The sequence below is a fragment of the Pinus tabuliformis genome, chromosome 7 (assembly GCF_031772625.1).
Source record: "Pinus tabuliformis cultivar Carrire ecotype Pingquan chromosome 7, CPIR1, whole genome shotgun sequence".
NCBI classification, from domain to species: Eukaryota; Viridiplantae; Streptophyta; class Pinopsida; order Pinales; family Pinaceae; genus Pinus; species Pinus tabuliformis.
This window is the reverse complement of record NC_142293.1, coordinates 1288363237-1288390637: the sequence shown is the minus strand read 5'-3', so window position 1 is coordinate 1288390637 and position 27401 is coordinate 1288363237. Positions and strand designations below refer to the sequence as shown.

At 40.7% G+C, this 27401-nt stretch overlaps 1 protein-coding gene across 1 annotated transcript in view; it reads left to right on the top strand.

The window, feature by feature from the left end:
* LOC149252209 (SUMO-activating enzyme subunit 1B-1-like) overlaps positions 1 to 27401 on the top strand; it is a 313309-nt gene that overhangs the window by 53786 nt on the left and 232122 nt on the right. The window contains exon 4 of the mRNA XM_089459659.1: positions 17571 to 17766. Coding sequence (XP_089315785.1) covers positions 17571 to 17766 — 196 coding nt within the window. The remainder of the gene's footprint in view (positions 1 to 17570; positions 17767 to 27401) is intronic.

Here is a 27401-nt window from a genome sequence, read left to right as displayed (position 1 = left end):
GAAACATTGAGACAAGACACAACAATTAGGCAGACAACCAGGGCAAAACCCAAAAAATGTTCTTCCTTATGAGTGAGAGAGAGTTTCTAGATTCATCTATACATCATAAATAACAATATCAAAATAGTAATCAAATCAGTAACCAAAATCATGATGAAGTGCCATGTCAAAATTCAAGTCCTGGAAATTTCGTCCCTCCTTAGAATTTCAGTCTCTTCCTGAAATTTCAGCCTCCTCCTAAAATTTCGGCCTTCATGTGTTCAAATGAGGAGAAATGATCTCCTTTATATAGCCTTCAAGTGGGGGTCGAATGGGTGCGAATTGGGGGCTCAATCGACCTATAATAGATTTGGAGGCAAACTCAAAATCAATGTGGAAAAAGTCGACCTCGGAATTAAATTGGCAAGGGTCCAGAAATTGAAAAAGTCGTTAAAGTTGGGAGGTTTTTGAAAAAATCGGCAAAAAGTCGGGAAAATTTAAAAAAAATACAAAAATATTCATTAATTTTAAATTTTTTTAGCATCCAAAGTGCCCACAACATCAAATAAATGCATTTCCACGTAAACATGGAAAGAAAGTTAATATATAATATGTATATGAAGTCTAGTGCTACATCACATATCAAAATAGTGAATCAAGTCTTGAATCTTGAGTCCTGACTCAGTCTCAACTCTCAAGAGTCAAAATATCAACAAAAAATATAATAAATGTATATCACGAGTCATCTACATGTCATAAAGTAATCAATCACTGAGATCCTTTGCCCCTTTTATGGGAATAGGGAATGACTTTGCCTTTTCCTCTAGAGGAAGATGGCAATGCCCTTGGGGCTACAAATGGACTCTGTTGTCCTCTAGAAGAAAATAAAAGAGGTGGCCACTGTCCTTTGTTGCTGCCCATCCTAGATGGTGTCACCTCCTCCTCCTCATCCTCCTCAACTTTTGCCTTTCCCTTTTTTTTAAGTGCCGATTTGATGCCAAGTTGTGCACTAGGTGTGGTTCTAGGAACAAAAAAAGATGAGAAAGCTGAGGGGTTGGGACATGTGGGTGTGGAATGTGATGCTGAAGAACCACTCTCACTTCCCCCCACTCCTGAGGCCCCTACAAGTTGGCTTTTTACCGTTGCCCTGATGTCTTTGCCCTCCTCTTTATGCATCAATGATTTAATGGCATGCCGAATGATTTTGGAGTTGAATTTGGACAAAGTCTTATATTTTGCCCCAGAATTTGCCCTAGATGGAATTTTAATTTGTTGACACCCCTTGACATATGCTTGCCACACAAATTGCAAGTCAAATACATTCTATTGACCACCCCAGGTTCGGGTATAGGATTAGGTTCACCATATTCCCACATAGGGTCCAAATTCCTTGGTATTTTGTTTGAAACTTTGAACTTGAATTTGAACCTAGGGCACATTTTTTTTTTTTGAAAAAACTTAAAAAATGCCCATCACATAAGAAGTAAACACAAATGTAATTGTTGATTTTAAATTTTAAATGCCTCTTCTCACTCACTTGAACACACTCAGATTCACTAAACAAGGGTTTGAATTTTTTATTCTTGAAAGTTGAAACATGTAAACAATCTAAACATTTTGACGTTTTGATTCAATCTAGATACTAAACAATGTTTTGATTCAAATTTCTAAGCAAAAATAATCTAAAAACAAGCTAATAGAAAGATTCAAGAAGCCATTTGTGCAACAAAGACTGAGTGAGAAATTAAAATACATACCTGGCAATAGCAAATCGGCACCGTGAATCTCTCACATTGAGCAATGGACAAATCTCTAAATCCACACCACAAAACTAGTAAATCTCCTCCTTTTGGGCAATGGCAAACACCTCCTCTCTCCACAGGGATGAATGGTAGAAAGAAGAGTGAAAATGAGTGATTTTTTGGCCTTTTCCCTTATTTGCGACCCAAGTGGGCTTCGCGATTTTTTCGATCGACCCAGATAAAATCGCGACTTTTTCGATAAAATCACTATTTTTTTTTTTCGTTTTCGAAGAAGTTGCCAAAAAGTCGGCCGATAAAATCGGCTAGCCCAAAAAATCGGACTTTGTCGATTTTATCGCGACTTTTTCCACACTGCTTAAAATATTAAATTAACATTTATTTTCAAGATGAAAATACCAACCATGGCTACCATATTTTTCAACACTCCCTCTTAGCCAGGGAGGTACTTTTCATTCTTTCTCTCAAGATCAATCTTCCCGACCAATCATAGCCTCACAACCCATAGCCTAAGGAAGCGATCACAAATACAAATCTCTCTTTGTCAGGACTAATATCCCCGACCAATTATAGGTCTCATAGCCCACAACCTAAGGGAGAGATTATTAGTCTCATCATAAGGAAAGATACATAACATCCATCTCAAATCATCTCCTCAACCAAGAAGTCTCACAACACACATCCTAAGGTAGGAATCAAGAATACATCTTCCAAACCACAAGGTCTCATGGCACATAGCCTACAGGAGGAATCAACAATACATCTCCTGGACCACAAGGTCTCACGACACACAACCTACAGGGAATCAACAATACATCTCCCAAACAACAAGATCTCACAACACACAACCTATAAGAGGAATCGACAATCCATCTCCTAGACCACAAGGTCTCACGACACACAGTCTACAAGAGGAATCAACAATACATCTCCTAGACCTCAAGGTCTCACGACGCAACCTACAGGAGGAATTGACAATACATCTCCCAAACCACGAGGTCTCACAACACACAACCTACATGAGGAATCAACAATACATCTCTCAGACCACAAGGTCTCACGGCACATAGCCTAGAGCAGATGGTCCATAACATGATGCTATGTAATTAGTGCTCCCTATTCAAGGGAATTCTCAGTTATTATAGTCTCTGCACATAAACATTAGCGACCAGTTCATCATCATAAATGTAGCCATGGTGGATCTCAAATATTTCAGCGAACAATATTCAGCTTGTTCATTCAATTTCAATCGGGGCCTCTCTCAGAAGCAAACATCAAGCAACTAATGATAGACTTCAACAATGGCTTTTCATAGAAGCAATCATCAACAACCATAGTAGAGTCCAACAGACAATAAGTGGCTTCTAGTAGAAGCAAATATCAATATCCATAGTCGAATCCAGCAGATAATAAGTGGCTTCTTACAAAAGTGAATATTAGTATCCATAGTCGAATCCAACAGAGAATAAGTGGCTTCTCACAGAAGCAGGGATCAACAACCATAGATTCCAACAGACCATAATCGAGTTCAACAGGTAATAATAAACTTCAATGGAAACAAACATCATCAGATAGATCAATGAACCAATCAGAGAATCAACCAAGTCAATATTAGAGTCTTGCAGCTTCTTCAAATCATTCATCGGGGAGATGTCGATGGACCTGCAGTCCATTGTGCCAAAGATATCACCAAGCTCATGCCTTTACAAAAGCAACTCCCTCTTACACAAAAGTCCTTTATGTAGCAGAAAAATCATGGGCTCATCTTTATCATATCTAGATCAGCACCGGTCTTCAAAACTTTTAATCATCTTCATAGAGACGTGCTTCAATCAGGCTAATCTTGTTTGCTCCCTCTGAGTACAAAGCCTATCACGAGTCTTTTTGTCACATTGTTCTTCCAATATTTCCAACAATTTCCACATGTTGGCAGTCTCCATTATGTACTTGTAAACCTCACTAGGAGGCTATGGAGGAACAAGAACAACCAAGCAAGCCAAGAGACTCATAATGAAATAATCAATAGAAACAATCAAGATAATATGTATCTTTTGAGAGTGTGTTAGCCTTTTCTGATCGACTCAATCGCATCATATCATCAAGGAGTCCATACCATAATAAAAGAGTTGATATTATTTAGGAGTCCACATCATCAAGGAGTATATGTCATCAAGGAATCCACATCGTCATTAAGGAGTTCTCATCATGAATAAGGAGTTCACGAAGTCCAAGTCATCAAGGAGTCCATATCATCATCATCATCAATGATTCCATATCATTATCATCATCATCATCAACGATTCCATATCATTATCATCATCAAGGAGTCTACATTATCATCGTGTCCATATCATAATCATCATCAAGGAGTCTACATCATCAACGATTCCACATCATTATCATCATCAAGGTGTCTACATTATCATCAAGTCCATGTCATCATCATCATCATCATCATCATCAAGGAGTCTACATTATCAACGAATCATCATCATCATCAAGGACTCTACAATATCATCGATTCCATATCTTTCATCATCATCAAGGAGTCTACATTATCATCGATTCCATATCATTATTATTAAGGAATCCATATCATCATCATCATATCATCACTGAGTTCATGTATCATCAAGAAGTTGATCTTGTCCAAATCACCAAGGAGTCCAAATAAGTAGTACACATCATTTATATTATTAGGGAGTCCATATCATCATCAAGTCAAAATCATTATCATCAATATCATCAACGGGTCCACATCATCATTATCATCAAGGAGTCTAGTCCAATTCATCATCAACGAGTCCATGTCATCAATGGTCCATGCCATCAACAAGTCCTCGTTATCATTATCACCATCATCAACGAGTCCAGATCATTATCCTCATCGAGTCTAGTCCAAGTCTAGTCCAATTCAATGAGTCCATGTCACCAACGAGTCGTCATTATCATCATCAACATCATCAACAAGTCCAGGTCATCATCATCATCAAGGAGTCTAGTCCAATTCATCATCAACGAGTCCTTATTATCATTATCAACATCATCAACGAGTAAGCATCAAGGAGTTCATATTACCATCAAGGAGTCCAGTGGCATCATCCACGTCATCAATGAGTCATACATCATTGCCAGCAAGGAGTACTTATCATCATCAACAAGGAGTACACATCATTCGTCATTAAGGATTCCATATCACCATCCTCAAGGAACCATATTATCATCCACATCGTCAAGAAGTCCATATTGACATCAAAGAGTTCACAACATCAAGGAGTCCATCATCCACATCTTCAAGAAGTTTACATCAACATCAATAAGGAGTTCACATCCACATCATCCATAACTCTATATCATTAAAGAGTCCACATCACCATCAATGAGTCCATATCATTAATAAGTCCATATTAGCATCAAGAAGATAAGGTTTCTTCTTTCGAACATAATCAGTTCCAGGATTCGGTCCATTTTTCATCTTCAAGCCCTACCTAGGGTTTGCAAATCATAAACAAGCCAATGATAGTAATGATTAAAACAATAAAGGAAATATAAAATACTTATCTTTTCAAGACAACTGCCTCTTGATCTTTAGCCCTCTTGAATCCAACCTGCAAAACAACCTCATCATCAAGATGCCAGATCATTCTAGGGTTCCTTTATATATGCAGAAATAATTAATCAAGGCTTTGTTTTCCAACCCCAATGATTTGATAGGGTTAACAATTGATCAACTAATCAATCTACGGTTTACCAACCCACTCATTCTTGCAATCATTTTCCAACTTCATCATTCTTAGTGATTTATCCATAATTCATAGGACAAACATTTCAATTTTCCAGATCCTAGGTATCTCAAGAGATTTCAAATTGATCATACTTTAGGTTTTGAAAGGGAGCCATGACTTTTGATTATCAAGGCTACATGCTTCAAAGGAACATGGATTCTGATGGTTTCTTGCTTCCAAATAGGACGATCCTTTTGCAAAGCAAGTCGTCCTTCTTTTATGTATAGAGAGGCAGGCTTGGGTTCAGGAGTATATTATAGATTTGAATTCTTCAGAAATTTTAATCCTCCACAGAAGAAAGTCCTTTACCAATTTTGAATTCTTTACAGATGTATCCTTCGTTGACCTTAGAGTGAACTTGGTTGCCTCAGAGCTGCTTCTCGATCTATCTTAGGAATACCTCAGAAAATTAGATCAGTATTGCACAATCAGAGATATAATACCACAAATCATAAGATAATTGTGCCAGATAGAAGCTCGCACAACAGAGATATGACAGATGCCAAAAATCAATACTCGGATACCACAGAGGAAGCTTACATAAACACTTTGCAAATTTCCACAAAAGATTAGCTTTGAAATTAATGTCACCTTGTTGAGGTTGAATTTATCAAAACTCCAAATTGCATAAGAAGTTTACCTTTGAAAAACTTGACCCTTTATTTTGTACAAGGAGCTCGGTCCATTTGTATTAACTCTCCAGAAACTTTCACTGCTATTTTACAGAAGCTCGTTCTTAGGCTTAGGCTACAAGGATCATTAAAAGGCTTGGATCCTAGTTTTCGAGATTCAGAACTTGCACTTTTGACTTGCATATATCCACAGAGATTATGAACAGTAATTGGAGCCAAATATAAGTTTGCATGAATCATAATGATGATCACAAATGATACAACAAAGATTAGATGTCACAGAAATAAATGAGGAGGCTCGGTCTCGAGTAGTACCACAAACTTGAATAATACCATGGACAATACACATATAAACTTCATTTGGATTTATGCATTGTTTATAGAGATAAGGTCCTCAGAATCATAGATTACCATAACGAATTAAAGTCTCAAGATCTTGAGTAATAGAGATACGAACTTACCATGAAACTCGGCCTAAGTCACAATAGGGTTACCTTAGATAGGCCAACACACACTTTCAACTTCAAAAAATTTCTTCGCTGTTCCTTGATACTCGACCTCTTTTTTGAAAAACTTGAACTTTGTCATTCAAACTGCTCTTCAACCAGCTCTGATTCCATGTTGATTTTCTAGGGTACCTGATATAATTAGGTTTTTCTTCACATGATAATTGCTGCAATGATCAATTAAACATTAGTTTTCACATAGCATTAAATTCCATATCATTTAGGCAGTAATACAAAAGGAAAACATCAACTAATAAACATGAAAGAGTAGTAATCATGAAACAATGAGACAAGAGAGACATAAATTAGGCACAGCCAGGGCAAAACCTACAAGGGGGAAACCCAGAAGTGTTCTTCTTTATGAGAGAGAGAGTTTCTATATTCATCTATACATCATAAATGACAATAGCAGAATAATAACCAAACCAGTAACCAAAATCATGATGAAAGTACCATGTCAAAATTCAAGTCACTGAAATTTTGGCCTCTTCCTAAGATTTCGGCCCTCCTGTAATTTCGCTGGATCATAAATGCACGAGAGCAATTTGATGTGTCCAAATGAGGAGAAGTGATCTCCTTTATATAGCCTTCATGTGAGGGTTGAATGGGTGCGACTTGGGGGCCTAACCGACCTAATAGATTTGGAGGCAAACTTAAAATTTAAATTTCCATTTATTTTCAACATGAAAATACTGATAGTGGATACCAGTTTTTTCAACACTTGAATGGAGCCGACTATGGGACAATTTCTCCTAGAAGGAGATATGGGAAAATTCATTGACTAGAGGACATCGAAAGGGCGGTGAGGAGAAGGACGAAGTTGCTCTTGCTCCACAAGCGAAAAAGGGCAAAGCAAAGGCCAAGCGGACCTAGGGTGGAGGAGCATCTTCATAGAGGAAGAAGGAAAAGGACATGAGCAAAGTTAAATGCTTTGCTTGTCATAAGTTCAGGTATTTTTCCAGTCGATGTCCTAACAAAAAGAATGGAAAGGGTAAGATTGCTATGGCATCTACTGTGTAGATGGATGAGATGACAGAGAAGTTTGATAGAAACTTCACCCTAGTATCTTTCCTTTCTGGAAGTGTCATGAGAGGTGTCTAGTTCGTGGATAGTAGAGCATCTCGTCATATGACTGGATCACGAGACTTCTTCACCAACATGACTAGGGGGCCCAAAGATGTAAATGTGGAGCTTGGTGACAAGGCCAAGTATACTATTGAGGGCACTGGGAGTATCGAGTTGTAGATGGACTCAGGTGGCATCATGGAGGTGAACGGAGTGCTATATGTACTGGGTTTGTAGAAGAATTTCCTTTCAGTTTCAACCATGGAAGATAGAGTACTGGAGGTCAACTTTATGAGAGTTGAAGTGGTTGTTGGGCCGAAGAGGACCAATTTCAACAAGAAGCGTGTGATTGATAGGAGGGAGGGAGATCTCTATTTGTTGTGAGGATAGTCGGTGAAGGCTCTCATCCATGAGAGTGACATCCAGAGCGAGATTTGTCATAGGAGGATGGGACACCTACACTATAGAGGTCTTTTGATGGCGTAGAGGATGGTTACTGGTTTTCCAAAGATCCAGGTGGAGCAGGATGGAGTGTGTAAAGGGTGTGCACTTGGCAAGCAGGGCAAGAATACGTATCCTCATAGTGAGACCAGTTCTAAGGGCGTGTTAGACTTGGTGCATTCTTAATATCTATGGTCCTATGTCTGTGATGTTGATCACAGGGTCCTTATACTTTGCGACGTTCATAGATGATTATTCCAGAATGACTTGGATCTACTTACTAAAGACCAAGGATGAGGTCTTCAATCAGTTTCATGATTTCAAGGCTCTTGTGGAGAACCAGACCGGAAGGAAGATTAAGGTGCTAAGATCAGATAATGGGGGCGAGTACACCTCTAACAGGGTCCCAGACTTTTATAGGTAGGAAAGAATCAAGAAGGAGCTCACAATACCTTACAACCCTTAGCAAAATGGGGTTGCCAAGAGGAAAAATAGGATCATCATGGGGGCAACAAGGGCAATGATCCATGATCAGGAATTGCCTATGTTTTTGTGGGCTGAGGCCTGTAATACAGTTGTTTATAGGAGTGAAACCGGATGTAAGTCATTTACGCATATTTGGTAGTCTAGTTTATGTCCAATGTGCCAATAGAGAAGAGGACTAAGCAGGAGCCCTTATTCGAGAGGGGTTTGTTTATTGGCTATAGTGAGGTTTCAAATGCTTATCGAGTCTACATTCTAGAAAAAAAGAAGGCGATCTTAAGTTAGGATGTCAGATTTGATAAGGAAAGGACTCTTAAGAGATCTCATGAGTGAGAGGAAGCAGTGGTAGAGGAGGAGCAAGAGGCTCCTAAGGCTGAGCAGGGACCAACAACACCAACAGGGACACAACCAACAATTTAGAGGATGAGCTAGATATTCCTTCAATTTTTACCAAGAGGAGGCCTAGATGGGATGAACAAACATTGAGGGACGCTGAAGAGCATGTTCAGGTAGAGCAGATCACCGACCAGATAATCTAGTATTTGGCACTATCGAGCAATGTCTGCGAGTCTGAGCTTTCTGCTTTTGAGGAGACTATAGGCGAGCAGGTTTGGAGAGATGCCATGATAGAGGAGTATAGCTCCATCATGAGCAATTATGTTTGGGATATGGTGCCGAGATCGGAAGGGAAGTCTGTGGTCACTTTTTGATGGATCTACAAGATCTAATATGCAACAGATGTTAGTATCGAGAAGTAGAAAGCGAGGTTCGTGGCGAGAGGGTTCTCCCAGAAAGAGGGAGTGGATTACGAAGAGACGTTCACACTTGTCTCTAGATTTGCATCTATAAGAGAAGCTATGTCCATTGCTTTAGAGATGGGGTGTAGGATACATCAATGGATGTGAAGACTGCTTTCTTCAACAGGGTTATTGAGGAGGTGTATATTGAGTAGCCTCGGGGTTTTGAGGTATATGGGAGAGATTCCCATGTATGCAGGTTGAAGAAGGCCCTTTATGGGCTGAAGCAGGCCCCACGCACATGGTATGACAAGATTGATGGTTATCTTCTTGGTTTGGGCTTCACTGAGAGTGAGGCAAATCACAACTTGTACTATATACTTGTGGTGAACTGCTCTTCTTGGTATTGTATGTGGACGATCTCTTCTTGATAGGATCAGAGAAGCTCATAGAGATGTGCAAGGAGGATCTTGCTTCAGAATTCGACATGAAGGACATCGGCTTGATGCATTACTTTTTGGGATTGGAGGTGTGGTAGCAACCAGGAGAGATTTTCCTTGGACAGGGCAAGTATGCAATGGAGATCTTGAGGAGATTCAGGATGGAGGATTGCAGGCCTATGTCTACACCTATGATCACTAACTTGAAGAAGCTAAGCGCTTCTGAAGGTGAACTAGTGGATCCCACACTGTATAGGTAGTTGATAGGTTCCTTGATGTATCTGGTCAACACCAAGTCAAATATATGTTTTGTTGTGAAGACACTCAACCAGTTCATGGTTGAGTTGAGACTGGCTCATTGGGTGGCAACGAGGCTTGTGGTGAGATACCTGCATGGGGCATTAGACTTTGGATTGAGATATGTCAGAGCTGGAGGAGTGGAGCTGCAGGGGTACACAGATTCTGATTGGGCAGGAAGTGTGGTGGATAGAAAGTCCACATCTAGATGTTATTTCAGCTTGGGATCAACCATGATCTCATGGTTCAGCAGGAAGCAACAATCAGTGGCACTCAGTTCAATAGAGGCAGAGTACATGACAACGAGTATGGCGAGTTGTGAGGCAGTATAGCTTCGCAAGATGCTTGTGGGATTATTTGATTTGCAGATGGGGCCAACAGGGATATACTGTGATAATCAAAGTTACATTAAGCTCTCTGAGAATCTTGTGTTTCATGATTGATCCAAGCATATCAAGATCATATATCACTTCATCAGAGATAGGGTGTAGAGGGGTGCTATAGAATTGTAGTACATTTCTACAGAGGAGTAGGTGGCAGATGTTCTCACAAAGTATCTATTGAAGGGAATGTTTGTAAAGTATCGAGATAAGTTGGGGGTGGTGGAGAATCCCTTCCTTGCTAGGAGGGAGTGTTGATGTGAGTAGCTTCAGAAGGTCTTCTACAATTGATTGGTGTCTTAGCATGTGGAAGACATTACTTGCCCTCTTCTAGTGATTTATGTCTTCTTTCTTAAATTTAACTTAGGAAAAATACAATAATTAAAGTCAATTAATTATTGTGGACTATTGGATTATTTTATAAGGATAAACAATTTAATTATTTAAGTGACTTAGAAATAATCTCAACTGTTAATCTTCAAGATGTTTCTAGATGTAAGATTCAAGATGTTTCTAGAGGGGAGATTGGGGTTAGAGATTTGTACTCAATGAAGATTATAAATGGCGGCTAGCTATGGGGGTGGTGACACAATGATGAGAAGAAGTGTGTGAGTGAGTCATCACGAGAGAGGGATTTTCTTTGCAGTGCGAGTGGCTTAGTGACCAGTGTGCAAAGGAGGAGAAGTGCGAGTGGGTTTGAGCAAATCCAGGAGGGCCAAGTCAGAGGATATTGTAGGGTTGAGTTGCCGAAAGGAGATCGAGTTTGTTTGGAGGAGGCCGAGTTGGAGTGTTGTGGTTTTTCCAGTCCGTATTAGTGGCAGGGCGCATATTTGATTGTTGGGGGGCGATTTCTTCAGAGTGATTTCATTTGGAGGCAAATTTCCTTGAGGTTAATTTACCTGGGCCGAATTCATTTTGAGGGAGTCGAGTTGTAGGCTCCAGATTGTATTCCTCCTTGTATCTCTGTGGGTCGAAAAACCCAAATTTTCCAGATAATGAAATGATGGAAAATTGTTTGTGGGTTAATTAATTTTTGCAATGTGTGGTTGATTTCTTTGGTTTATTTCCGCTGCATATTTTTAATTCTAGAAGTTAAAGACACCATTGATTTTATTTTTGGTGATTTAGTTATTATTTGGGTAAATATATAATAAATTGGGGATAAATTGAATTGCTATGAGAAAATAAATCTGGTTCATATTAGAAATTTAACAATAAAACAAGTTAGATCCATGTAGTGTGTCTAGTGTGCTTCCTATGAAGGATGAGTTTTTGTGAGATATTTCTCAAGGCACTTTTTATCTCTGTTTGCATCAAAACATTTCACGCCATTCAGTCAAAACTTTTTTACACAAGGCCTTCATTTCCTGCCCAATGCATTGACTGGTATTCAAAGCATTAAATGCAGTTACTTTCCAAGCCCCATCCTCTATTTAAGCCCTAATTATTCCACATGAAATGGGATGTGAACTATTTTGAACTCATGTCAGGACATGCTTCCCTTTATAGCATCCAATTTTTTGATGATACAAAATCCAACCTCAAGAGAATCATATCAGCCACATGTACACCTTTTGAAAATTTACATTCCCCTTTTGGAGGATTTTCTTTGTTAAAACTAGTGTTAACAGATTCAGTGAGCACTAGCGAGTCCAAGTCGGCTCGACATGCAAAAGACTCGATTTGAATTTGGGTGAGTCAAACTCGCGTTGACCATGTTACTGAAATTCGTCTGTGAAAATTGGAAGCCCTTTTACAAATTTGTTTGTTGAGTAACATAAACCCTTTTTAATTTTTGGTTACTGAAAAACTTGAACGAAATGCCACCAATTTTGTTAGGCATTCACTGTCTGAAAAATTAAACCCTGAATGAAAATACCACATGCCACATAGTTTCGTTGACCTGATTCGCCGAATGAAAAACGAAAGAAAATACCAGAATTTTGTTGGCCTGCAATTCCGAACATATAAAACTTGGCAAGTATTATTACTATTGAGCGACTGCATGAGCGAGTATGTCGATGATCGTTCAACTATAGTGGTTAATATGCTAATGAATAGTGGGTGAGTCATGATACTTTAATTTAACCATGAGATAATTTATGAGATGCTATTTTTTTCATAGCATGTAGTTTTAAAATTAAACTTGGTATTATATACTCATTAAATACATCTGTTAATATATTATATATTTATTAAATATGTAGATTAATATTTTATATAATAATTCTATAAAATATTTTGTATATTATATATAATGTGATAAGTATCTTGTATATGATACATTATAATTCATTTTATATATTATATAGGCATTATAAAATATTATATATAAATATATTAAATGTTTTTCTTATAATTTATAAAAGAAATATATATAATATGTTATAAACAAAATTTATATTATTAAAATATATAATAGACGAATTCAATGGCAAACCTTATTCAAATTTTATTGGAAAATTCGAATTTGAATCAAAATTTATCCTTGTCGAATTCAAACCCGAACTCGAACCGTGTGAAATTGGTCTTAGTTACTGCTTAGTTTTGATCGAATCTGGATTAGTCTTAGTTACTGTTTTTTTACTAATTAGTATATGTTAATTTTAGGTATGTTCTATGCTTAGAGCAATTTATTTCAATTTTCACATATCTTTCCAGATTAGCAATCACATCAGCATTAAAGTAAACTATAGATAGAACATAAACATAAATCGCAGAAGACAAGCCAAGACAAGAAGACACAAGATGTGGTGCCAGCCAGGGACAAACCCCAATGTGGGGAAACCCTTGATCAATTCTTCTTATATTCTTCAATAGTTCAACAGAGAGAGATAGTACATGTACATCAGAAGTCAACACTTTGACTTGACAAAATAAGAGCAGAGATCTTCACCATGAAGATGAGGTTGCAGATCTGAGGACATGGACTGCAGTTCTGAATTTGGATGAAGGCAAACATTCTTCCATGGTAATTCCATCACCTTGCTGCATCCATCACCATGCTGCATCCAACATCAAGCTGCATCTCATCATGCTGCATCTTATCATGCTGTATCTCATCATCGCTATGCAACACTTCATTACTATGCTGCACCCAACATGTTGTCATCTACATGCTACATACCGCAACACAGTCATGGAACAACCTTAGCTACTTGCTATGGCTTGCAGCCTAGCAAAGCAGCTAGCTGTAACTTGTAGATATGATTTAGCAGAGGTACCTAACTGTACCTCATCCGAGACATCAAACCTCCGAGAAGGACATCCTAAACTGTCCTCTATAATGCGGATCTATGCTCCATCCATGACTGCATTAGTCACCTAGATCCTACACCCAAGACTGTAGCTTGTTTTCACTTGCTCCCACAGGTTGCATAAACTTCTGTCCACGCATGGACAATCTTCCACCTAGCACAAACTCAACATAGATGCAACATGCATCTTCCCCTTGATTGATATATCTCTGCTGCAATTTAAGGTCTGGTTAGGGCAAGATGACAATCATCTTCAGCCCACTCAAACATGCCCAATCTTCCTTGAAATTGCTGCGGCCTTTCCTTTTATTCTTGCTGAGCTGAACAACTCCCTAAAATAGAGTCTCGGCCTCCTTTTACAGCTGCCCAAAATGACCTGCGGCTGTGTTAAGACTTCAGTACTCTGCGGCTCCTTAAGTCAGCCCTTAAGTGACCCTAGAATCCTTCTATGAGCTGCGGCTTCCTTTCCCCTCAACTCGGACCTGTGTAGAGGAAGAAACTAACCCAAAACAGTCCTATCATTCCTCACGTCTTGTCCTCTTCTTGACTGCGGATTAGGGCCTCCTCTAGCTGCGGATTAGGGCCTTCCTTCTGCTGCGGATTAGGGCTCTTCTAGTTGCGGATAATGGCCTCTTCTAACTGCGTATTAGAACTGACTGTGGCTAGGGCTTCTTGGATCTGCGGCCAGATCTTCTTTAAGACTGCGGCTAGATGGTCTTCTTGCATGACTGTGATTAGGGCTGCGTATAAGACTCTTCCATGATCCTCCATGACTGCGTCTAGATCTCATTAGGGCAGCGAATTAGTCTCCTCTATGGCAGCGTATAGATCTCCTCTTACTTGCAAGATGATCTCCTCATAAGACTGCGACTAGGGCATCTTAGGTTCAGCGTCTATGGCATCTTAGGTTCAGCGTCTAGGGCTTCTCCCTCTAGATCTCTCTAGCCACCAAACCCAAAACAAGTGGAGAGAGATCATGAGTGAAGTGAGTGTGAGAAATGACTCTAAGTCATCTCCTTTTATACTAAAACGTTGAGCACTTGCGGGGTTTATTTGGTTGCTGGCCGACCTTGACGATTTGTCCAATAACACAAATAAATTCATATCTCCATGGATACTTATCGGAATCAGATGATCTTTAGGTCAATCCTACACCTATCAATGAGAGGGATCCAAAAAAAATATCCACTGCTATAAATAAGATGACCCACATGGAGTTTGGCCCTAGTTGCCAAATTTAACAGTATACAATATTTTGTAAACTTTTAGAAGCAAATGCTTCTAGTTATATGTAGTTATTGTTTAGGAGTCAGGACTCAATACTTTGGATCATGTTTGGACTCATAACATATATGAGATACTTATTCGTTCATGATATTTTGGACATATATTGATATTATGCATTGTTTGGACATGGCTTTACTTTTTTTTTTGTAAGCTTGGCAATACCTTTCCATTCATTCATTTCAATAATCAGGCAGGTTACAATCATATAAATCGTTCAATGGCCTCAACCTGCCTAGTGGGAAACCAAGTCTGTTGGCCACCAAACCACATTATAAGCCATCCAAAACATAAATAGTCTGAGTCTGTCTAACCAAGCCTTATAAGACTTATAGTCTGTAAACCATCTAGTAAGCATAAAATTGTAAACATAAATGCTACCCAACATATACATCAAAATATAAGCCAAAAATTATCAAACATGACTTCCAGCAACTAGTCATCTGACAATTCCACCGAAGCAGGATCTTTTGCACTTGAACCTAGCAATTTAGATTGGGGCATAAGCCAAAAATTATCAAACATGACTTCCAACAACTAGTCATCTGACAATCCTACCAATGCAGGATCTTTTGCACTTGAACCTGGCAATTCAGATTGGGGAAGACATGGAATATGGCGCTCTATGTGGCCAAGGCGAGCATTCTAGTGTTGCAGCTGGAGTTGAATTAGCTAGAGCTCTTTCTGAATGTCTCTGAGACCCGGATTCGAATCCACATTTGCAGCTATGTTGAGGGAAGAAGCCATTGCTTTAGCCACAATACATTTCATAAGCCAAAAGAGATGAACAAACTATTTATACAAAGTGAGGTGGCCGCGGGTATAACCAGGGTCAGGGATCAAATCACTCCAATCCTTTGTCGACGGCTCAAGCTCAGCTTTCAAGTTTAATTTTGCCTCCCAGGTCGAAATCAACTGCTTCACCTGGGTCGGGGTCCCTACGCAATAGGCCTGGACCGTATTCTATAAGATCTCAACATCCCTTTTCCTGTCGTGCAGAGTCTTTCTGGACGTCGAGCCTGTTTCCTTTCCCTTACCACCCTGATTCTTGCGACCACAGCCTCTGTGACCAGAGGCACCACCACGAGGAGTAGTCTTCGCCATAATGAGCAAGAACCGAACCACCCATCATCAACCTTCTCTCATCTTCCCACACTCGAGAGCCAACCCACTGTGCAGAGGCCGGAGGGAGAAGTGACTTAGGTGGACCTGGAGTAACAACAATACAAAAAACCACTCGAAAATCAAACATAAACTTAATGGAAGGGCATAAGAACAGAGGTAGTGCCGGACGACACTACACCACACCAGAAATCCACTGCCCGAGCCAATACGTAGAGACAAACAAGAACCCTCCCGGAGTGTGAGGCACCATCTAAATGAGAACAACGGCCCCCGTGCACCCCTGAGACCAGAGTCCGTAGACTCAGCCCTGACCAAAAATCTGAACCCTTACTCTCCACAGGGTTTTCCAGTGCAATTCTGGCTTGAAATGGAAAAGCCCGTAATCAACATGTAGAGGAAACATTATAAAAAAGATCCGGAAACCAGTAATCATGCCCATACGGGATAGTAAATTGCCAAAAAAGATGGATATCGACATAACATAGTTGAGAAAGCCAGAGCTTTTAGTCACAAAAACTTCCAAATTAACCATTGTTCCTTTTCCCCTCCAAACATGAGGCGAATCACGAATTGCAGCCCCCAACCCAGGGTATAGGATAAGCATGAAAACATACCAGACTATGTGCGCCAACCTCGAGCAGAGACGGACTGCGACTGAGTGTTCTCCCCGCGTTCCAAGCGCCACGAACCAGCAAACAGTTACCTTAGGCTCCCTAAGATACCGGTGACACCAATTCAATGGCCAGACAAATGTTCTTAAATAAACCTCCACTCCCACCACCTGTAAGCATAGTGGTCTGCCCAACTTCACGTCGTGGATCCGCAGAGATCTACGACCCTTCACAACATTAAGATGGGAGAGCGTGTGAGGGCGTGGAAGAGACCGCCCACCGTCCCAAGCATTTAATCCATCAATCATTTCGATGATCCCCAGCTGCCTTGCACCCCGATCCGGGGTTGGACATGGCTTTATTGAATATCAATAAAAATGTTTATTTATTTTTATTTTTTGTTTAATTCAATATTTATATATCTTTATTTATTGTATTCACCGATTTTTCCCAATCCAATTAAAAGTTTACGCTCATTTGCCACGCCGATTTATTGCCAATTCCGAGTCTGGTAACATTGGTTAAAACTTGATATACCTTATCTTTTCTCAACCGTATGGTTATTCCTTGTCAATTAAGCACTCATGTTTCGTTTTGTCATATTTATTGGATGCATGAAGTTTGAAGTCTTCAAGGAACACAATAGAAACATTTATCATGGTTCCAATTGGTATTTACTCACTGTCTACGAGTGTTTTCTGTATGCTGCACTTCCTTACATATTGGTAGTATTGATTTTGTAAATGTCTATGATTTGGAGAATAATGATCTTTGTTGTTACTTTGCAGCTGTGCAAGAACATAGTTTTGGCAGGTATTGGTAACTTGACGTTGATGGATGATAGTCCAGTTACAGCAGAAGCTTCATCAGCAAATTTTTTGATTCTTGCTGAGGAATCCAATCACAAGGGAAAATCGATTGCTGAAGTCTGCCGGGAATCATTAAGAGATTTCAATCCTATGGTCCATGTCTCTGTTGAAAAAGGTCAGCATATGTATACTGATTTATGGCCAGGATTCTGTCTGTTGAGCCAACTTCCTTGATATTCAGTTCCAGTACAGGTTGATACTCTCTTGCAATGGATATAGTAAAGATATTAGTTATGCACACCTGAGACAAATGGAACTGCAAATGAATCACAGTTTCTAAGAATTAGACTTATTTATGCATTTTCTTTTTACCTCTGAATGAGACATGTTGTAAATCCTTTTCTATATGTATATTTGTTTTTTTATTAAACCTTTCTTTGCTTTTGTGCTTGGATTAGTTCAATTCCAATCATTCTTGTCTGTGGAGGAATCATCAATGGGCACTTATATTAGAGATCTGCTCATATTTTGTTTTGCTTGGAAAAAAGAGCTTATTATCTAAAATAACATTTTAAGCCCTGCCTGGTTCCTTTTTCCACACGAGGAAAACCTCGTGGGAAACCCAAGGGATGCTTCCCGGCATCTGTAGATGGCATCCCTAGTAAACCCATTGACATAGACTAGTTAGGGGTGATGGGATTCAAACTGGGCACCTGTTGGCATAAGACTAGTCAAATGCCAACAGTGTTGGTGACAACTGGTTGAGCTAATCCTTTGGGCTTAAATTCCTGGAAAAATCGTGTCTCGCCCTCAAGCGCTTAAGCAAGAGTGAGATTGTTGGTGCCATTTTCAGAGTGTACCTCGGATAGTCTTGTACAGCACTGTGCACACATGTGGCTGATCTGGGTGCTTTTCTGTTGCAGCAGCATCACACACAGCAGACTCAGAAAGCATTGATTTCTATGCTGTATGGTGGTTTGTAGATGAAGGCACAGCATTAAAGAAGGCTAGAGGGTGCATCACTATATCTAGGCTTCCATCGTTTAAGGGGGCATGCATGCAGGTGCGTGCCTGCTATAGATAGAACAGGATAAGATTATCTGTATATTCCAGTTCGAGGAGACTGCATGTCTTTTATAAGTTAAGAGGGTGCATGCAGTAAAAGAGGGCGCATGCAGTTACATGTGTTAATTTCTGTTTATTAAGCAATTTTGTAATTATAGCTTTCTGTTTATTAAGCAATTTTGTAATTATAGCTGAAGTTTAAGTTCAGTTTGGTGCATGCATGCATATAAGAGTGCAGATCTCTAGGAGGATACATGCTTGCATTCCTTAGATCTTCTCAAGTTGAGGTGCTGTTGTGCATGTGTTCAGATTACTCTTAGTTTATAAAGAAAACAGCAGTGGCATAGGTTTATTCATTAGTTCAGCAGCAAGCAGGGAATTAGCTTGCTGTATTTTGCTTGTAGCAGATTTCAGTTCAGAGTCACTGAGTTTCTGTTTTGCTTTTAACAGTGATTTATCAAGTGTGCTGTAATTTTGGCTCCTGTTTAATGACAGTGATGCAATTTAGTACAGACCTGTGAGTTTTTGTTATATTTTCTACAGAATGTGTTAGCAGATTTTAGCACTATTAGAACAACAATTTTAAGTGGCTTTAAAGGTTCAACTATCTAGTTGGTTAAGAATTCTTTAAGTGCAAAGCTTACCATGGTTTAAGAAAATCTAACAATCTTGCCAGCCCCAATTGGCCAATGAGAGATAAAGTTCCAATGTTGTGATAATCGCGATCAGGATTAAATCGGTGAGGGTCCGAAATCGGAAAAAATCGTAAAAATTGGTAAAAAAATGGCAAAATTAAAAAAATACAAAAAAAATTCAAAATTTTCAATTCTCTTAGTATCTAAAGCATCCACAATATAGCATAAATGCATTGACACATAAATATGAAAATATAACTAATATATAAGATGTGTAATATCATAATATGTCTAGTGCTACATCGCACATAATAGTGAATCATGTTTTGAATCTTGAGTCCTGACTCAACCTCAAAATATCAACAAAAAATATAATAATGTATCTCATATCATGAGTCAACTGTCATATACAATGAAATGAACCAACTAACTAATGATTTCGTCTGCCCCTCTTGCGAGAAAATGTAACAACTTTCCCTCTAGATGAAGAAGGCCCTGGGGCTAGCATTGGACTCTGATGTCCTCTAGAAGGCGAAGAACTAGGAGCCATAGGAGGAAGACCACGACCTCTACTGGTGATCGTGGTAGTTGGTGTCACCTCCTCCTCCTGTTGCTCCTCTGCAGCTGCTGCCCCCTCCACTACCTCCTCTAACCAATCAAGTGGCCTATTTCATGATAGGCCTCTCGATCTCAACTCTCCATGCAAAAGTGGTGTCAATCCCATGCAATGAGATGGCCTCCATGTCAGGTGTCCTCTCAAGTTGTTTCACCCGCAATAGGAGATTGTAGTAGGTGTAGACCATGTCGCTAAGGCGCTGAGACTCCAACCTATACAAGGGTCATAAATTATAAATTAATAATTATAAAAATAATAAATTATATTTTTTATTATTTAATGAATTCAAAAAATTAATTGGAATTTTTTTAACTTGTTGCGCTTTTTGGTGTGTATTTTTTCAAATACACTCTAGTTGTGCTCGCATCTAAAGGAGCTACATGTTTGGCTGAGTACTCGAGTGACAAGTTTTTGGAGATTTGGTACTCTGCCACCATAGCTTCTCCACCACGCATCTACAACAAATAAGAGAAACATAAGAAAAAAATTGAAATTTGAAAGTTGAAGCAAAGTATGAAGAGACAATGAAATTTGAAATTTGAAACAAACTAAAACTTACCTAGCATTTTGGTTTTCCTATCATGGATAGCCATCTCAAAGTTAAATGTGCCACCTGCCATCCTGTATATGTCCATTTCTGTAGAGATTTCTGCATGTTTTACTGGAAATGACACCATCTTCTGAACACAAGTGAAGAATCCATCCATGATCTCAACATCAAATATGAAACCACAGGAGCAAGAAAATGCAAGGTTCATGTAGATTCTTGTAGCGTGAATGGGATGATGGAGTGTATTGTTCCATCATTGATCCAGGTGGATATTTGTGGCCACCCGCCTATTACACTTGGACCCTCATTATTGTTTCTTTCAGTTTCCTTAATTGTAGCACAGTTTACTATTTTTGGCAGTTTTTCGGGTCTTGAACTTCCGAAGCCATTTTGAGGCCCAAAACAACGACGACTGGCGAATACGAGTTTTCAACTCGGTATTCGTTGTCAACAGTTGTAATCCTTGGATAGATCTTTCTAACAAGGTATCGTGTGTGTCAAACAGAGATCGTATGCCAAAGTTACGACCCCGGGAAGTTGATGTACCAACTTACCCCAACGGGGCCCATAGTTTGGCGTTTCATCTCCTAGGGTTAGGTTTTTGTATGTTTAGGGTTTTCCATTGTTTCTCAATAATAAATAGGCCTTCAAGCCTCATTATAACATAGTTCAGAGGCATGTAGCCGCCACATCTCTTCTCAGAGATAAGATACCATCGCCCGAGCTAGTCTTATTTCCATTCTGTTTGTAAGCATATTTCAGTATTTGATATTAATGAAATGAAGTGTTATTTCTGCTGCATCTCGGTATTTATGGTTATACCTGTAATTTGTTGCATTCTTGTTTAAATCCGGATCAGTGGTATCAAAGCAGTCTGCTCTTTCTCTTCTTTTCTTTGCATGCCCCCCATGAGGTCGGGGTATAAGGAGTTAGGGCTCGATTTGGTTGAACCTTTGCAAGACCAGCCTCACAAACCCCGACGATTGCCCATGGGGGAAGAAAAGAAAGACGAGGGAGCAGGAGATCCTATCAAAATATTGCTCGAGGAGGCCCTTGAGAAACAAAGGAACGCGATGATGGATAATTTTGCTCAGATCCTTCAACGGTTGCCCATCGGCGATGCATCCACATCCAACAACCACTCTGGAGGTGCCACTCCTTTTAAGGTACAAGTAAACTTTGACATTCCCATATTTGAGGGCCAAATAGATGTAGACGCCGTAGATAAATGGTTAAATTTGCTAGAAGGATATTTTTTTGTTCATGATTTTTCCAGCTGGGAAAAGATTATTTTTTCTCTTCTCAAAGCCGTCCCCCACGTCAAGGACTGGTGGGAAACCTACTGTGAGCAGAAGGATGAAAGTGCGTTCTCACTGTTTTCAGCTGCACCCATTTGGAATTCATTCTGGGATGCCATTAAGGAACAGTACTACCCTGTCAGGAGCTATGAGGATAAATACATAAAGTGGACCACGCTGCAACAGGGAAGGGACCAAGACGTGCTGAAGTTTACCAATGTTTTTCATACCCTTTGCACGAAGCTTGGTATCAAGGATTCTGAGAAGCATTTGGTACTTAAGTACCGCGGCTGCCTACATAGGTACGCCCAGGATGAGATGGAGTTCCTGGACATATCCTCGGTCGCCACAACGTATCGATACGCTATCAAGATCGAGCAGAAGCTTAAATAGAAAAAACGAGACTTTGGATCTGCGAATCCGAAGCAAGGGCAATATGCCCCCAAACTGTAGAACAAAGGACAAAGCCAAGGCGGGGTGGCCCAAGACAACCCGCCAAAGCCGCAAGCAAAGAACAATACCACGAAGCCGAAGAAGGACACGGGAAAGTGGTGTGAGTTCCATAAGAGCTCCACTCACAACACAAGTGAGTGTTGGGCCAAGCAGTCATTGGTGGCCGAGCTGAAGGCTTCTGAATCAGATGCATGTTTTGACTCTGAGTCAGAACCTGATAAGGGGAATGACAAAGGGAAACAAATTATCGATGCAGAGCCCAACGCCATTGTTGCCACCACGAAGATCCAGAAGGAGGAACCTGAAGATCCAGAGGAGGAGGAGTGCTTCTTCCACTCCCAGATGTGGGTAAAGGGTTCCCCGTTACAGTTCATTTTCGACAAGTGGGAGCCAAAAGAACCTCATTTCAGCAGAGGTCGTGAAGCGACTGGGCTTATCGACCACAACACACCCACAACCATACACCATCGGGTGGCTTCACCAAGGACGAGATCTTCACGTTAGCCAGCGGAGTCGCCTTACATACAACATCAAGCCCTTCACAGATGAGGTATTATGTGACGTTGCTCCTCTTGATGTTTGTGATGTATTATTAGGCCAACCATACTTGTGGAAGTGAGATGCTGTGTATAAGTCAAGGCCTCGTGCTGTTATTGTTACCTTGGGAAATAAGTTGTACAGGATACCGGAGGTAGCACCGCGTACCACCATCTCTTTGGTTACTGCAAAACAATGCAGTAAGCTCATTTCCAAAACCGGGAAATTTGTTTTTCTGATGATACACCCTCAAGGAAAGAAGACGGTGGCCACGACCTCCGGACAGGGCCCCTTCGCACGAAAACAATAGGTGGACAAGGTCGTGGAGGAGTATGAGGACATCTTCACCTTTCCCGCAGGGGTGCCTCTGTACTGTCAAGTCAAACACTCCATCGATCTTACCCTAGGTGCGCCATTGCCCAATGGACCCATCTATCGACGCTCTGTTCTGGAGAACGACAAAATCAAGAGGCAGATTCAGGAGCTGTTGCAGAAAGGTCACATCGGACCGAGTTCATCGCCCTGTGGGAGCCCGATTGTGTTGGTACAGAAGAAGGATGGGACGTGGAGACTCTGTATTGACTATCGGGCGCTGAACAGGATCACTGTCCGTAATAGGTACCTGATCCCATGGATTGATGACCTTTTAGACCAACTCAAGAGGGAAAAATATTTCAGCAAGATCGACTTGAAGTTTGGATATCGCCATGTACCAATCGAACCCTCCGATGTGTGGAAGACTGCCTTCAAAGCCAAGGAAGGCCTTTTCGAGTGGCTGGTTATGCCTTTCGGGTTGACAAATGCTCTTGCAACCTTCATGAGGCTGATGGATGACATCTTGTAGCCATTCACCAACTCATTTGTAGTGGTATATTTGGATGACATCCTGATCTTCAACCAAAGTTGGGAAGAGCACCTCCACCACATCCGACAGGTTCTCCAAACACTGTGGCAACACAAGCTGTGTGCCAATTTGGAGAAATGCACTTTTGGCATGACTCAGGTTCAGTATCTGGGATACATTATTGATGAACGAGGGGTGCATGTGGATCCAGCCAAGATCCAAGTCATTTGGGATTGGCCAACCCCAACCACTCTGACAGAGCTTCGCAACTTTTTGGGTCTTGCCAATTTTTACCGCAGGTTCGTGTTGGGGTTCTCTCATATCACTTGGCCCTTGAGTCAAGTCACCAAGGGAAGAGCGAAAGCAAAATTCTTTTGGTCTGAATCTCAACAAAAGGTGTTCGCAGAGTTGAAACATCGTCTCTGCTCTGCACCAATGCTTTACCAGACTTGCAACAACCATTTGAAATCGAGACAGATGCCTCTGACTATGCTATTGGGGCAGTGCTTACTCAACAGGGGCTTCCAGTGGCATATCACAATGAGACACTTTCAAACACAGTTCGGAAGTATCCCACTTATGACAAAGAGATGTATTCCATTGTGTAGGCCTGCCGACAATGGAAACATTACATTTTGGGGAAGGAAACGGTTATCCACAAAGACCACCGACCCTTGCAGTTCATACAGACAGAAGGGAAGTTGCATAATGATCTCCATCAGAAGTGGTCCACATACCTGCAACAGTTCCATTTGAATATCAAGTACAAGAAGGGCAACACCAATAATGTTGCAGACTGCCTCAGCTGACCCCTGATCATGGCGTTAACCACCGTGCTCAACTCTTGTGGGCACAAGACTTTTGATTGGCCACTTCTCTACAAAAGCGACCCAAAATTCAGCCACACATACCAGATGCTCTTGGAGGGTCAACAAGTGCCAAATTTTCACCTCCAGGATGCACTGTTATGCCACTTGGGACACCTTTGTGTTCCTTCAAGCGAGCGTGCCAAGATGATTTGGGAAGCGCACTATAGTCGGGTCGCTAGACATTTCGGGGTCGAGAAAACAATGGCAGTACTGCAGAAGTATTTCTACTGGCCGAATCTTCGACAAGATGTCGGGAAGTACATTAGATCCTGCACCGCTTGCGCCATTTTTAAACCGACCATCAAGAAGCAAGGCCTCTATACTTTGCTGCCTACCTCTAGTCGACCTTGGGAATCCATCTCCATGGGTTACATGTCGAGCCTTCCTTCTACTAAGCATGGCAACGACTGTGTTTTTGTGGTCGTCGATAGATTCTCGAAGATGGCCATTATGGCGGCTTGTAAGAAGAATATCACTGCAGAAGCCAATGCTAAACTCTTCTTTGAACGAGTGTGGGTACACTTTGGGATCCCATAATCTATCATCTCGGATCGGGATTGCAGGTTCCTCAGTACATTTTGGTCCAGTCTTTGGTCGATGTTGGACACCAAGCTCACTAAGTCCACAACTTTCCATCCCAAACTGATGGCTAGACAGAGGTCGTCAACAAGATGATCGTACACATTCTGCTCATGTACAACTCAAAGCATCCACGCACATGGGACAAGAGCCTCCCCAGTGTCCAACACAACTATAACTGGGCTCTCCACAGCTCGACTGGCCACAACCCTTTTCAGGTGGGCTTGGGATTCCAGCCACAACCCTTTTCAGGTGGGCTTGGGATTCCAGCCACTATGTCCCATTGATGTGGCCATACCATTTGCAGCTACTCAGGCAGATTCAACTCATGTCCAGTCCGAAGCCGACAAGGAAAACAACTTCATTGAGCACATTTAGCACATCCGCTAACAAGTCCATGACATCTTGGACAGAGGCAATGCTAAGTACAAGCAGCGACATGATCAACATCGGGTGCCACACAAGTTCCAGGTGGGCGACAAAGTTTGGCTACATTTGCAGAAGGAGTGCCTCGCTAGGCCCCACCGCAAGCTTCGCCCGCTCCGATATGGGCCATACACCATCACCAAGGCAGTAGGGGACAATGCCTTCGAGCTCAGTATTCCACCATTCCTTGGTCTGCACCCAATGTTCAATGTGGACTGCCTTCGGCCCTACTTTCCACCATTGTTGGACACATCCGACATTGTAGAACAACTCACACCAACAAAGTTAAACCTAGACTGCATGGAACAAGCCACAACTGATCGGATCATGGACACACAGATCAAGAACACATGACAACAAAGGATCCAACTATATCGAGTTGTCAAAGCAGGCCAACTCTTTCACTAGGGCAAGTGGCTCACCAGGGACCAAGTTTAACAAAAGTTTCCTCATCTCATGGAGGAACTCAATGCAATGGGGACCATTGCTTGATCCAGGTGGATATTGGTGGCCGCCCACCTTTTCCACTTGGACCCCCACCATTGTTTCTTCCAGTTTTTCAGTTTCCTTAATTGTAGCACAATTTACTATTTTTGGTAGATTTTCGGGTCTTGAACTTTCAGAGCCGTTTTGAGGCCTTAAACGACGTTTTTTGGGAAAACCACTGGTGGCGATTATGAGTTTTGAACTCGATATTTGCTATCAGCAGTTGTAATCCTTGGATAGATCTTTCTAACGAGGTATCGTGTGCGTCAAACGAAGATCGTATGCCAAAGTTACGACCCTGGGAAGTTGATGTACCAACTTACCCCAACAGGGCCCATAGTTTGGTGTTTCATCTCCTAGGGTTAGATTTTTGGATGTTTAGGGTTTTCCATTGTTTCTCAATAATAAATAGGCCTTCAAGCCTCATTGTAACACAGTTCAGAGGCATGTAGCCGCCACATCTCTTCTCAGAGATAAGCTACCATCGTTCGAGCTAGTCTTATTTCCATTTTGTTTGTAAGCATATTTCAGTATTTGATATTAATGAAATGAAGTGTTATTTCTGCTACATCTCGGTATTTATGGTTATATCTATAATTTGTTGCGTCCCTGTTTAAATCTGGATCAATCACTCATCAATCACTGCCCATATGAGTTGTTGTTTCTCAAACCCCTCATCCCCCTTATCATCATAATAGATGCAAATGGATTCTTTAGCCCTATCCCTGGCCTCATACAAGTAGCCCATTGCGGGCTTGTCTCCATCAACTAATCGAAGAACGTTTACCAAAGGTTTAGTAATGCTACACACCTCCTGCACTTCCGCTCAAAAGCTTTCTCGGTGTGAAACTAGCCTGCATATGGCATCTCCCTCTGGTTTGCGCAACAAAGCACGATGTTGCACTCATTTTGTCAAAGTTCTGAGGAAGCAGATGTACCATATTTTTCTTCAAAGTATCAAGATCATCAGCCATTGTAAACCCATTTTGCAAATTTTTAATGTAAATGATTCTAGTAAGACCATGAATGTATGTAACAACCTAGGTAAACCTATTATTTTGGTGATAATTTCATCTTAGGAGGTTTTTTGTCTCACTGAATTATTTGTGTTTCTAGACACAAATGGTCGGCAAAGTTTTTTTCCTCCAACTTCACCCTAAAGATAGGGTGGAATTTGTCGTCAGAGTCTTAGATGAGTCCTAGTGTTCTAGTCAAGTCTTGTGTAAAAGTGATTTGGGAATAATTTAAGCTAATTGGCTAAATTATTTTATTACAAATCATTTGGTCTACTGTATCATATTGTCGCAGAATTAGGTATGTAATTAGAGGGTCTAAGCCGAATGGGTATCCCTCTTTCAGGGTTGAAGTTGTAAAAATCTTATGTAAAAAATATTTTAGTGGATAGTCCCTCATACTTAGACACCATGGCTAAAATATGAGAGGGTAGAAAAA